Source organism: Onychostruthus taczanowskii, unplaced genomic scaffold (assembly GCF_017590055.1).
Source record: "Onychostruthus taczanowskii isolate IOZ18803 unplaced genomic scaffold, ASM1759005v1 scaffold141, whole genome shotgun sequence".
Lineage (NCBI taxonomy): Eukaryota > Metazoa > Chordata > Aves > Passeriformes > Passeridae > Onychostruthus > Onychostruthus taczanowskii.
This window is the reverse complement of record NW_024498585.1, coordinates 254,996-270,169: the sequence shown is the minus strand read 5'-3', so window position 1 is coordinate 270,169 and position 15,174 is coordinate 254,996. Positions and strand designations below refer to the sequence as shown.

The 15,174-nt window shown below is 36.2% G+C and overlaps 1 protein-coding gene across 1 annotated transcript in view; it reads left to right on the top strand.

The window, feature by feature from the left end:
• PDE10A (phosphodiesterase 10A) overlaps window positions 1-15,174 on the top strand; it is a 172,899-nt gene that overhangs the window by 94,651 nt on the left and 63,074 nt on the right. The window contains exon 3 of the mRNA XM_041398164.1: window positions 5,509-5,537. Within this exon, the coding sequence (XP_041254098.1) occupies window positions 5,509-5,537 (29 nt within the window). The remainder of the gene's footprint in view (window positions 1-5,508; window positions 5,538-15,174) is intronic.

Here is a 15,174-nt window from a genome sequence, read left to right as displayed (position 1 = left end):
TATTATATGGACGTGTTTTTTCCCTAAAAACCAGTCTTTTACGTTCCTAAATGGAAGGAGACGAAAATACAGTGATCAAAAAGGTAGCGATGAGAACAAAATAGAAATAATTAAAAGCGAAAAGTTTACTAAAAATCTTGGTATCTGATTCTGTCTCCTCAGGGTAAGTGAAAAATTCAATTCTTCCTAACATGTGTAAGATTATTATGTTATTTTGCTGTCACTGAGCCATATGCAGTATTTCGTGCTCCAGAAGCTGACAATCTGCTGAAATTTCTTGGTCTCTTTGGGCCAACAATCTTGGAAGCCTCACTCCATGCCAGGGATGGCAACCTCACGGCACTAATCCCATCCCTTTGAAATAAATAGGGCAGGAGATCTTTCTCCTTTTTAATGCCTTTATTAAAAAGAATCAGCTCAGGTGGGGAGAAAGCGACGGGTCACGCCCACGCCGCTGCTGCTCCCAGGAGTGACATGGAGGAGGGTGATGCAGCTGTGTCCGCTGGTCTGCAGGCAGAGCTGGGCTTTCGTCCTCACGGGAGATTAGGAGATTCCGCTTTTCTGGTCTAACATTTCAGGTCCTCTCTCTAGTTAACATCTCTTTAGGTTAGGGTGAGAAGTAAAAAGGATCTTAGCAGATACTGGATTAAGTTCCTCATCTTTAGACATCACTTAGGTCTCTTAATTCTATGTTGGCTCGTTGTTTTTAGGGTTTTTTTTCCTGGAAAATTGCAAAATTTGGTGAAATGCATTCTCATCTGCATACTAGCTCTGATGTAACTCCCCTTCCCCTGCTACCTGTGGGGTCTGGTGTCACTCCCTGGCAAGCATCAGGGGGACAATGGCTAATCACCAACCATTAACAGGTAATTGAAGAAGAACTCTCAACAACAGGTGGCTGCAACATGAAGTTAACTTAACAGCAACTGGTTCAACTTGTTTTAACTCTGCAACCTTAAAAAAAATAGATAACTTTTTACTCATAACACCTTGCCTTGTTGGGCTCAGGGTGAAGTGTGGGCTGTATTTAGATGTTGAGAAAGCAGGAGGAAGTGCCTTTCCTTAAAGTTCTCTAGGCATCTTATCAATTGGGAACAGGTATTCATGGTCTAGGAATAAACAAACCTAACTCCAGAGGCCCAGGAGGGTCCAGAAGGTGTGCATGTTTTTAAAATATCCAAATGTCTTGCAGTCGACAAGATCCAGTGGGTCTTTCTCTCCACGTTGCTGGAGCTTTGTAGGACCTGCTTCATGCTGTGTTCGCTTTTAATCATCTCTTTCAGCCCTGAATCACTGTACATTACAGAAATGGCATGACTTTTAATACAAAAAATCATTTCTGTTTTCCAATGCATGCTGTAGCAATTCTATTGATTTTAATGCAATTGCTTAAGGTATATGTCTGAGCCAACAGGGATGTAATATTTTCCTTCTCTTTGAAAACACCTGCTGAACACAATAAAACTTCAATTTTGAAGTTTGAATTTGGTAGTTGAAAAATATTCAAGAGTGAAGGGGCATCTCTATTCAAAAGTGAGAGGACAGATTAGTAGCAATGATGTTGTTTCTTAGATACATTGAAATTGGATGAGAGTCTTCCTTCACCAAACATGCTAACGTAACATGCAATCAGTTTTAAAGAAGCTGTAGTGCAGCTAGTGGACTGAAAGCCAGGCAGAATTGTGTGTCAGACAAGAAAAGCAGTAGATATGGGCATAAAGGTAAAGCTGTAAACTGGTAAGTATGAAAAAATTATAAACTGTTTTACACACTCTTCAGCCCATTGTCTTGTGGCTATATTCCAGAATAAACAATGGTGATTGCACCTCGCTGACTGATAATATAGATGAGCTAACCAGTTTAACACTCTTGTCATTCAACAACTCTGTTTAATAGGATATGAAGTCATTGGCTAATTACTATAAAACACAATCATACACTTTCTTGGTAAAGCGTATTTACTGCTGGAAAATATTAAGTTTCTTCCTGATGGTCAGAGCCCAGATTCCAACATGATTTTTGCTGAGATATATTAAACTTGAGAGACTTCTATAGAATTTTATGGAGCTTTTAGCAGATGTGGAAACGCCCTCCTTAGGTTAGTTGAAATTGCCGCATACATTTTACAGTTGAGGATTTTTATGATCATGGATATATACGTGTGGAGCTACCATCCATCGGTATGTTTTGTAGTACTAAGCAATTTTGGAAAGAAGAAAAGAAAGAAAAAAAGAAAAAAACCCTGGATCTTCCTCATGCTTTTCTGTTCTCACAAGGATTGGTGATACTTTCAAAAGATGCCTTTTGGAAGTTTTCTGGCCAGAATAAGCCATCCTGCAAAATTGCTCCAACTGTTTCATCGGTTTAGTGTGGGCTAAGACCATAGAAAATAATAAGCTTCCAAATCTACCTGATTTAGGTATGTCTAGTGAAGTCAAATGCAGTGTCCTGAATCCTATTGTGTGTAGTGCCCTGTTTGCTTATATGTGAAGGAGTGAATTAAAATTTTAGGCCAGCTGGCAGACAATATGTTTCTCTGTTTACCATTTGCAGTAAAGTCTTGGTTCAGACCTTATTTATTGTCTGATGCATGTTACTTAAGAGCAAGAACTGAGCATCCTTTTTCGAGAACTTAAAAGTAACAGTGTAGATCTTATTGTTCATGTAAAATAGCTAGAATTCATTTCTTGTCCTGCTTCAGGGAAAGAAACACAGTGTGCCACCAGTGATCAATCTAATGAATATTTCCCTTCAATGTCTAGGCCTATGTTTAAACAAACTAAATTAGTTTTCTGTGAAGTAGCACAAGTGCTTCTGAATTGTGAGGTAAGTCCAGACTGTTGAAAATAGGAGCAGTGTTCAGGTGCCATTAATGAGATTGTGCGTTAAGAAGCAAGAACATTTTTGAGTTGAAATTTCTGTTGCATATGTGTGCTAGTTACTGCTTTAGGAAACCCACTCTCAGCTGAGGTATCTTTGAAAGATCCTACAAATGCAGTGGAGCTGCCAGATTCAAGATGCCTAAAATAAGGACGCAAATTGCAATTAAAATAGACTGAGCAATTTCATCTGACTGATGCCATTCTACTGCAGAGATTAAGTAAACCTTTATTTTAGGGTGGTGAGATCAGTCTTTAACCAATCTACACAAACTGATGTGGAATTTCTATTGATCTATAGGTATATGACATTTTTCAAGGTAAAAAAACCCCCAGCAAATATATATCTGCTGGTCTAATTGCATTACAAGCAACTTGTGTCTTATTATCTGAAGCCTAAATCAAATTTTTAAAAGAAAAATTATTAGGTCAATGGGACATCTGTTGTGTGGGAAAACATTCCTTAGGAAGTTGTGACTGTAGAGCTATCTAGGATCTCAAACAGAGTTAATCCTAAGCATTTCTTTGCTGTCATCAACAACATTAGTGTACCAGCAGCAGTATTTGACTACACAGAAAAAAAAGAACAGTGTAAGACCAGGGAGAAAATCGATATTGTTTTTGCAGAAGTGTTTCTGTGATAAAATTAACTGGGCATTAGAATCATTGCGTCCATGATAAATGCCTCAAAATATCATGGCTGAGATGTTGAAAACTTTCTTTGCATTAAAGTTTTCTTTGTGACTGCTCTGGCTTAGCATTTTACAATTGTCAAAAACTTATTGGCCTTTGTTTTCTTGTTTTGTTTTATTTTTTAAAAGGCTTGCATAGATGTCCAAGTATGAAATGTTTTTTTTTTTTTTTTTTTTCAATGTGTTTCAGAGATCTGTAGAATCACAGGGTTCATGATAAGGTCAATAGAGGGAATCACATGAAATACATAGTGTGCAGATTCAAAATGAAATAATTTTTCTGGTATTATGTATTTCAACTGTGGAGCTCATAGCATTTTGAGAATGCTAAAGACTGGTTACTCAGGTTTAATAATCAGCCATACAAAATCTAACACCCCTTGTACTCCACAAAAGTGTGAGGAAGAAAACCCCATCCTTTAAACAGAAAAGTGCCACCACCGATTGAAGAAATGTTTGATCCGTTGGGTACTGAAAACTAAAAGTACACTCCAAGGAGAGTGTCATGTCATCGCTCTGTTTTCTGTTGCTCACATTTCCTGTTGCTCAGTGTCAGAAATCAGGTAATCGGAGAGAGGGATTTTGAGTGTAGCTCTGGCTGTTCTTGTAACAGGTGTGTAGATTTGTGTGGTTCAGGAAGATAACATCACTGAATGTGGCAGAGCATGTGTTGCACATTGCACTGCAAGCAACAGAACTGCCTTAAATAATCAAATTAAGTTTGTCTGTGTTCTGCATGTGTAAATTAGTGGCATATCATTTGACTGGGATTAAGAGGAGACTAATATTCATTCGCTTATAGTTGTGAAATATATTATTTTCCTTGGTACCACTCAATTTTGAGGGGAAATATGTATTGTTATAGAGAATTCTTTCATCAGAAATCGTGTATTAAATGTGTTGGCTAGAAAATATGGGGGGTTTCTACCTTTATTGTTTAAAAGTTCACCTTAAATGGCAAGATATGAAGAGCCTTTGACAAATATAATCATATGGTATTTTCTGTGAGATTAAATCTATTTCCTGACTTAATTTTCATTTTCGAAGTATAGTAATTTGACTCCTAGGATCAAATAAAAGGTTACAAGTAGTTCTCTTCATATTTTCAGAAACAACTAACCAACTGGAGGTTTGTAAAGGTGTGTTTAAGCTACTTTTGGTGTGGTTAAACTGAAAGTTGGAAACTCTTCCTGCGGCAGATGTGTTCTTGCTGTATAGCTGCTTTCCCTGCATTTTCAGAAGTACTACTCAGTGTTTTAGCTCTGATATTGTACCTCTGTTTATTTATATGTATTAAGCTTACCAAAAATGCATGAAATTCTGTTTGCATTTGAAAGGACAAAACATTACAGTTTGTGTGCACATACATATATGCATATATATAATCTTGTAATCTGTTTTAACATGCTATGCCAGATCTCATCAGTGATATTCTTCTTGTCTTATGGCTACAAGACTTTTTTTCCGTGTCCAAAGAGGTCAACAGGACTAGCATCTTTGATATTAGAACAGAGGGTATAAGTATGCTCACTAGCTTCCTTGTACGATGTTGGTGACATACATTTGGTAGCAAAGGCCTTTGATTCTCAGTCTATGCAGTACTAACAATACCCTTACTAACTGAAATATAAATTTAATGTTCAGTTGGCCTGTGCCAGCTTCCCTCTGAATTCTGAAATGTTTGAAATTTTGTATTCTTATTAAGTCAGGATGGAATTCCTAAATACTTTATTCTAATTTCGATTGGTTTTTAGCTTTAGAAGCTTTTAAAAGATTGTAAATGCAAGCCAGCCTTGGGATATTTCAATCACTTGATTGAACCATATTAGGAAAGTTTTGTACAAGTGTTCAAAAATCATTTGAAGTTTGCTATCTCGTTCTTTATTCAGTCTGGAAACTTCCCAGAGTGCCTAATTGTTTGGTTTGTTTCCTTTTAGATGAAACAGCTCCTAAAGAAGTCAGCAGGGTAAGTGCTGCTCTCTATCCCCTCTAAAAACGCGTGGCCCACTGTTAACTTGAGATGATTTTTCTATAGAGTCTGATCAAGATTTATCTCTATTTCCTCGTTATACTGGGTCTCCAGAGGAAAAAATGTTGTAAATAATGTCTAGAGAACAATTAATAAGGAAAATAAATATTAAGAACACTTGATTAGCTGTAAATAAATTGAAGGGTATTTTGCATTTAGAATTCTCCCAGTGCTATTTTCATGATGAAGTTTTAAAAAGGCACTTCATGGAAGCCAGGAAATTCATGGGACTTTGAGCATAACATCAGACTATTTAATCAGTGTAACTGCCTCAATAGATGGCAAGCATAGGAAGGGGAGAAAAATGCCCTATTTAATAACTCCCTTTTGAGATGTGGCATGATACAATGTGGTAAATTCTCTAATTTAAAATATTTTGCAGTGGTCTGCATGAAACGTAATGTAAAATCCTAAAAAATCATATTCAGTAATAGACTCCCAACCCTAGCCTTACATCTGATTGACCATGTGTCCTGCAGAATATCTGTCTGTGACTGATGACTAACTACAGGGATCTGTTAGGAATGAGTGCCTTTGCTGTGAATGAGAAAAGATCAGTACAGGACAATCTCTTGCCCCCAGCTGGGTCTGGACATCCTGAGGGACTCCATAAGATAGGGGAGCCCTTACAACTTTCCAAGGTGGAATCATAGTCCTGTTTTGATCTCCTTCTTGAATGTCATGCATAAACTATTTGATGTTCCCAGGAGGAGCAGACATATATTAAGAATAGGGCAGGTTGAAAGACTACAAAAACTGGATGGATGCTCTTGCACTCAGTAGAAGTCCTTTGGAAAATGCTAGAATGTGGATGGAGTGGACAACTGAGGCTGGTAGTGGAAACCTTAGTTTTGTAACCCTGTGAGCAGAGGGCTGGGATGAGGGGGAACAAAAGTTCACCTCATATATGTCTACAAGAGATTAAATTCTCTAAAAGTGAGTTCATTCAAGCAGACATTTTCCTGATGTGCCGTGGACTTATAAGGGTGTTGAGAATTCAGGTGAAAATTAGTATGCTTTAGTAATTCATTAGTTTTCAACATGGTTTTTGTTCAACCCTTAGTATGCTACAGTTATGACAGTGAATACCTTTTGTTGTAACATGGAATTATTGTTATTAGTATATCTATATATATATTGTTTTGATCTCAAAATAACTAAAGATCTGCCTAAAAATCTCAGACGCTCTAATTATGTATGTGGGAAAGTTCTTTTTTGTTGTCATTAATTTAGTAGATTAGCATTTACCTAAACCTCTGTAAAACAGAATTACAGAATGTATCTTGATTACCACATCTGAACGAGTTAAGGCAAAGAAAACAAGTTCTGAACCCCCAATCTACCTTGCCAGTCACTCCCTGTGTCTCCTGGACTGGTGTCAGCCATCTCAGCCCATCAAAGTCATATCTAGTGGCTGAGGATTTCCTAAAGATGGGTGGGCTGACACTTGAAGCCCTGAAATCAGCAGATACTTCAGATGTTCTTAAATAAACATTTTCTCCCTTATTTTTTTATCCATCAATCATTGTGCACTTGGTATGTATACTGTGCTGCATTACTATTTGGTTTAGCTTTTTTTAAAGTAAAGTACTTGAAGGTACTCAGGAGTACACCATGCTGCAAATTAACAGACAGGTTTGTTTGCTGTATTTTTGAATAATGCCATATATAATAATGCAGACCATTGTAATGCATCATCTTTCTTCACTAGCAGCTCAAACAGTTACCAGTTTAATTAAAATATGAACATAAATTAGAAGTTAAATTAGGAAAGTTCTGTATGTGAGTAATGTTTTCAGACAAAAAGACATTTTCACGCTGACTGAAGAATTATGAGTTTCGAGGTCATTAAGTGTTACATTTTTAATTTCTGAAAACATCTGCAAGAAGCAGCTTGTATCATAGGGAAGGAAAAATTAGGGTTAGTGAAAGGAAATTTATTGCAGAATTAAATCACTCATTGCTTTAGCAGTACCATGTTAGCTAGAAAATTAGGTAGGAATATACTGAAAAAAATCTTTAATTGTTGGAGGGAAATTTCAGTATTTTCAAGGGTTTCATGTCACAGTTTCACACTGTGAAAATTTAAGAAATTTTGAAATGTAAGTTTTGAAATCCTGTTTAATAGGGACTGAATTTTGAATATATTGTTTTTAGCTTCTTAGTAGAAAATTAAAATAAAGCAGCAAACTTGGCTGTTGGCAGTTCATTTCAAGTTTCTGAAAGAAGGGGAGAGGAGAAAGTAGCAGAAAACTTCTACGTAATTTAAATTTTGAGAACTGTAGCATAGAAAAGAAGAAAAAAATGCCCAAATTTATTATTTTTGGTTCTGGTCTACTAATGGCAATTTTGTCAATACTTTGGTGTTCAGAAATTATTTGGAAAGATTCCTGTAGGCAGGTTTTGGCATAAGAACAGCTCAGGTCACAAAGTATCTCATGCGCATCTGTGACCAATGAACCTGTGAACTTTTTTTTGAATACTAGTTTACAGTGTTTATGAAATATATGTAACTGGGGACAGAATCTTATTTTTGCATGATGTATTATTGGGAACATCAGTGGAAATGCTGAGTTCCTTCTGCTCACTTATTGTGCACATGTGTGTTCACTGATCCCATCGATCACACCACTACACAAGTGGTTTTCTGGGTAAAGGGATTTCGAAAGGAAACCAACTATTGAGCTACTTGGATGAAGAAAACTTAAGCTGAATACTTTGCTATTTTCCTGTTTAATCTGCAAAAGAAACGAAAAGAGGGAAGTGTGACCTTGAGCACTAAGTGCATATGTATTCATGCACATCTAGACTAAAGATGTAGTTCTCTGACAACATTAGTGAAAACAGTCTGCTTTGGAGACGTGTTATTCTTTTCCGTTGGCAAAAATAACCCCATTCCTTCATGTACTATAGCCAGGATTTTGTTCTACGTGCTGCTGAATTTCCCGTGATCACTGTGTGCTCTTTTGTACCTCAGGTTCTGAAGTTTAGGTGAAAATACTCAATGTTCCTGATATGATCGTGGCAAAATTAGCTGTTCATTTTGCTTAATAACTTTCCATTTCATGTTTACTTGAACAATACTTCCAGTGACACTGCCTTTTGGCAAGTACCTTTGCTTTGTAAACTCTGGCAATGCCAACAGCAATTCGCTTTACAGAAGTTTACCATACAAACACCAGAAAATTATTACCTAGCAAGTAATAATTTGCTCATTTAGAGTACTTTATTCTTGGAAACAGGAATGATAGTTTAATCCTCTCATTTCCCCTTTTTAGACTCATAGCTTTTTGTCAGCTGCCTTGGCACCGGCCAGCACCCAGCACAGTGTGTTGCTGCCAGTTACGGTATTAGCAAGTGTGTTTTCAGTAAATTGTTGCAGTAATTGCATGTATCTTCACTGTGCGACAGATAATAAAGGTTTGGGCTCTTCATGACCCATTGGCAAAGCAAGCTCATTCCTTGTAGCATCTTCTTATTAAAGATAAGATTGAAATATTTTCATGTCGTTCCAGAACTGAGAATAGATTAATTAAAAAGTTAGGGGAACCATAACAAATATACAAATATATAAAAATATATATTTAGCCCTTAGAAGTGTTGCAAATGGTATTGCACCTATTGTCACGAGAAGACGCTTGAATAAGCTGATGTCTTTAAAAAGAAAATCTTGTGAATACTGTGGTAGTGATAAGCAAGAGTGGTAGGAAAATGAAGTTTATTTTTAATGTTGTACATGGTATCTTTAGAGTGCTTGCAAGTCAAAGTATTAGGAGAGGATATCATTTTATAAAAAACTTTTTAAAAAGAGGAGCAGTATTCAGCCTTGTCAAGTTAAACTGAAGCTCATTATGCTGTTTTATTATATAATCTGGAGAGGTGATATAATTGAGATATTAATGAAGTTTTATGAGCCTTATAGTTAATAACAGATTATATGGTTACTTCTATGTAATCATAATGTTCTTTTCTCATAAGTGAAGCCTTTGCTGTTTATGATATATTTTTTCTATTGTGAAGCAATTTATTTCAGTGTTGCCATTTGGTAACAGGGAAGGAGCTGATGGGAAGGTTAGAATGGACATCAGTGAGTGGGGGCTGTAGGGCAGGAAGCTTCTAGGAAAGGTGCTCACCATCTCTCTGAGGCTTGGAAGTCAGCTAGATAAAAAGGCTGGGAAATGTGTGCCTTCAAAACTAGTGAGTTCTTTCTGTGCAGAGTAAGAAAGCTGGTTTGCATCATAATAGGGCCCGTGCTGCCAAATGTCATCTCGTGTTTTTCCTTGTTTGCTTTTGTCATGAAGGTGTTTGATGAGTGAAGAAAAACTTTAAAAATACCTGTGTATGGTGCTGCAATGCTAAACTTTATTTACCATGCCTGTTCTAACCCATGTCCTCTCCAGTCAAAACAAGAAGAATAGACATCAGACAAATGCATGTAGGAGCAGTTTTCTCTGAGGCTATGTACAACCATTAAAATTAATCACCTCAGCTGAGACTGCTCTTTATAGTTGCTTGCTTTCCAGTGTCCAAGTTTAAAGAAAACTGGTTGTGTCAGCCAAGCCCAGTTACCTCTTCTAATTTTTTTAGAGTTTCCTCTCCAAGCTCATTGTTCCTCTGAAATCCATCTCTGTGCTGTAAGTTTGCTCACCACTTTCTTCACTCCAAGGATTTCACATCCTTTAGCTCACCATTTCCACTTTGAAACAAGCAGTTTGATTAGCCTTTTGTAAGGTTGGGAGGGTTTGTGGTTTTTAATTATTTTTTTAAATGAAGTCCAGGTCCATATTTTTCACCTGTGCAGTTTATATGTATTTTCAGTGTAATTAGAATCATGGTTATCTATGCCCCAAAATAACAAACACCAGTCTCCATGCAAGATGGGGTCTAGCCATCAGTGCAGATAAACAATGCAAAATATTGCAGCCAGTGAAAGACAATATCTAGAAAAGGTAGTAATACACATAAACATACATGGCAAATATGTACACAACCTATCTCATTACACATAAAAATGATCCAAATAAATTTTACTGTTGATTTAATTAAATAGGTTGACTTTTTTTAAAAATTTTATCTTATTTTCCCCCTGCAGCCATTTCTTTCTTTATACCCCCAGGTCATCAGAAGTGCAATAACATTACTATAACTAAACTAAAATAATTTCTTGCATTTAAAGAAGTAGGTGACTATTGTGATACTTACAGGTCTGGCCTTCTTTGTTTCTACACTAGATTTCTGAATACTCATTGTGATAAAGTGTAGTGACATATGGAATTAATATTTTAGGTACTTTTAAACCAAATGTCTCCTACAGGGCTGCCTTTGTCTTCAAGGGACTGGATTTAGTCACCAATATGTTCCTTTCTAGTTATGCAGTCCTTTGTGAGGAAGAAAAAAAAAAGGAAACATAGAAGAATATTCTTCAGTTTAAAAAAAACACTTAGTGTATGGGTAAATAAAGTAATAGTGCCAAAATTCTTAAAGGACATATAGTATTTCCTAAGAAAAGATACAACTAATTTGAGTATTGATTATCTTTCCAGAAGATAAGTTATGAATGCAACTGGAAAATTATATAGAGCAAGTCTCTTAAATAGAGGATGGTAACTGTGCATATGGATTTTTCCTAATGCTACCCGAGAGAAGGGAAAGCTGATCTATTTCAGAAAAATATTTTAGTTTATTTACTTCTTTTTGTGACAACAATGGGGTTTTTTTTGAGAAGTATAGAAGTGTTGCTTTTGGAAAATTATTTTTATAATGCAAGTATCAATGGCACTGAGAACTTAGGTAAGTAAGACCTGTCATTTTATACTTCTGGTCAAGTATGAAAATACCTAGCATGAAATGTTTTGGACTGACATCTCAATAAAATGTTAATTCAGACCATTAAGACTTCCTAACATTGTATGAAATGTTTTTTTTTTCTTTCTTTCTTTTTTTTTTTTTTTTTTTTTTTTTGGAGGCTTTTTTTAGTTCATTTTAAAATTCTTTCCCTGATGACTCCTGTTGCTAAGACTATAGTTTTATAGGAAAGAAAAAAACTTCTGCTGGCTGGAAGTTTATGATAAGATTTTGGTTGTTTTTTGTTCAGCGTCTGGCCTATATTCTGTAGTATGCTAATAGAGAAGAGAGGAGCGGTCAGTTTTAAAGATGACTGATGAACCTTGGGTTAAATCCAGTCCCTGCCTAAGGACATTCTTTTGTGTAAAATATTGCACAGAATTACTTGAATTCATTATCTGCAAGTTTTGATGCTGCCATTGACAGTTTAATTTAGGCGTTTTGAACAAGCTGGTTATCTAAAATACTAACTGATGTAACCAGATAGAGAATGGGTGTTTTAAAATCCTGGGTCTATGTACAATGATCCTGGCCTATGTACATCCTTTATTCTTAGTGATTTCACGCTGTTTAAGAACTGAGGTTCCTTACAAGAAGCTCTGTTTGCCCCAAAAGATCCTATTCCTCATCCAGGAATTCCTTCTTAACTGGACAGTTGAGTTCATTTTTTCTTTATTAATAATGTCATTTTGATCTCAAAAAGTGTGTTTGTTGTTAGTTTTTTGAGGCAGTTTGTGTTGCTGTTCTGTGGTTTGTTTGTTCATTTGTGTTTTTGTGGTTTTGGTGGGGTTTTTTTTGTTTGTTTGTTTTCTCTTTGGTTTGTTTTTTTTTTTTTTTCTTTTTTGTTTTTTCTTTATTGGCATGCTTACATGTCTTTGATTGAATATATGTCCTCAGTTTCAGGTTCCTCTCCACCTGCCCACAGTGTGACCCCCTGTGACATCTCTAGAGTGCCTTGCAATTGGATACAACTGCTGTATTAATGAAGGCTTTCTGTTGCAGCAAAGGGACTTTTTCTTTCCTGCAAGAGCATAAAATGCCTGTGGCATAGATGTCCTATGAGCATCAAAGCATGGAAATAATTTTCATTTCAGTTTTGTTTTTGTGGGTCTTTTTAAATTTAGATGTTATATTGTGTACTTGAATATTAGTTTCTCGATGTGTCTGAATTGTTTAGAATGAGTACTTAAAATTCATCTTACATATCGGGGTTCGCTGTTATTTGTCTCTGCCCCGATACGGGAAAAGTGGTTCTGGGTGGCCGCAGTTTCGAAGGACGAGTCTGGACTCTCAGGTTTTTCGGTCTTCAATCTTGTTTATTAATTCTTATCTACAACATTTTCTCTCTGCCCAACCGAGGTCTGTTCAGCAGGACAGCCGAGTGCACTCTCCCCGCCTCTCAGACTGGTGCTGTCTTTTATACTAAAAACTATGTATACTATGTTTACAGTTATGTTCCAATACCTATCAGCTATGTTAGACATTGACTTTCTTCTCTAAACCAATCTGTGAATGCCAGCATCATCCTGAACATGGATGCCAGGGAGAAGAAAGAAGGACAGGGCCCACCTAAATCCCTCCATCTTGGAACCCCTGATCCCCATGTACAGAATCCCGAACCCCCCTGTACAAGGTCCAAAACCCACCTGCACAGTGCTCCAAAATTTTTTCCTTCACCCTGTGATTGCTACTGCTATGCTACTTAAACTTTTGTGACCTGTAATTCTTCATACAAAGTTGGTAATTTGCTCCATGGGTTGAGATCAAATTTCCAGGTGTCTTTGGCTTCCTATTAGGGTCTCTGAGCCCCTACCAGGGCTTTGAGACATCCAGGGCATCCAGAGAGATGTCCTGGGTTCCAACACTTACTCTACAGTATTTCAGTATCTCCTTTAGTGTTTATGTTCCTAGCTTCCTTGTTTAGTTCTAAGGCATAAAACAATTCTTAAATCGCCTGTCATGGGTTGTTGTCTTCTATTGCACTGAAATATTCTAAAGACTAAGAACCATATAAATATTTTTACATAAATCCTGTAAAAACAACCTTATTTTATATTTATGAATTTTGTTATGAATATTTATAACACAATTTCCCTTTTTAATTGTTAGTCCATTTTCATAGCTTTAAAATATACACAGCTACTAGAAATATTATGCTGGTATGATAGTGCAAAACTAGTTTTTAGTCTATTTGAATTATTTTATGTAATGTCATTGAAATTCAGAATTTTACAGTAAGTATACCAAAATACTTGTAGACGCTGAATCTTAAGTAGAAGGAAATCAGCAGTGGGAAAAACAAATTAAGGAAAAAGTTGATGACTATTAATAATGTTTAAATTAGAAATTAAGAAACTCTGCTTACACCATATAATAATGTATATATGTGATAAATACTCATTTTCTACCAAGTGTGTTGAATTTTCTTGAGGAGTTGCTTTCTCAAAGTAAGTTTTGCACCAAATATGCACAAGTCTGTGTTAGCAACCACATTGGATAGTGCTTGTACCAGAGTTTCCTGATTACTTTCTCAGTGTTTAAATACATGGTTTCATAAAGACTATTGTGGCTTTTCAACCAAACCTAAAATGCCTAGAACCTAATTTAAAAACTCTTTCACTGTACTGTAATAAAAGGAAAACCATTTTGCGGTATGATGGAGTAAATCTTTGTTGATGATTGATCTAAGAATTACTTAATTGTGCATCTGGACAAGCTGTATTCATCTGGCCAGTTGTGGGTGTGCAGATGGTCAGTACCAGATGTGTGCCACATAACAATGGCCGGCATTATGCAGCTGCCATCTCTTCCATGATACGGGTGTGGGCAATGGTTTGCCCTGCTTACCAAACATTTGCAAGCATATGAAGTTAAAGCGAACATAGCTATTATATAATTAGTATGCATGTTGAACTGCTGCTTGATTAGAGGGAAAGCAGTTATTCTGCCATGGCTCATTTTGATGATGCATTCTCTTAACATACTAGCTTTAACTTTTGAGGATTTGATTTAAATCCTGAATGTGCATCACAGCCGAAAAGATGTGTATTCATTCCCAAGTTCTGAGAAGGCATTTTTCCACATGATAAAGTGCATGTGTACTTGATTAGCTGTTGTTACTTTAGGGTATGTGGCTACACATACTTTTGCAGATTGGGGCTAGCACATCTGAATAGTGTAGACTCTTGTTCACCATTTTTCTGCTTTACAGCTACTTATGGCTACAGATTGTAAGTATAAAAGCTCTGCTTGCATGACACTATGCTATTGTTTTCTCCTTTTGAATAATAATCATACAGGAGTAAATGTGGGACACAACAGAGAGCAGGCAGTGGAAGTTTGCCAACTGCCATATGGTGCTAATATTGGCGGTGGCATTCTGTATTGTAAACTCAAGACCTGCAGTAGTTTATGCATTTAGGCAGTGTGACCTTACATTGTTGTCAAAATGTATAACCATCACATCATTTTACAGAAGGAATTGTGAAGTGTCAGGTTTATTACACATTGAGAATATTTGGACAGCGTAGGACTTAAATGTTCTAATATGTCCATGTGGAACAATAGATTAATAGATTAAGAAGAGGCCATGACAAAGATTGTATTTTCTCAGGAACCATTTTAAAGTCAAGATTAAGGTCTGCTAATTTAAAGAAACTGGGAATTGATATTATCCAGCAAACGCTTTTTTTTTTTTTTTTTTTTTTTTTTTTGTCTTTTTTGTTTTTTT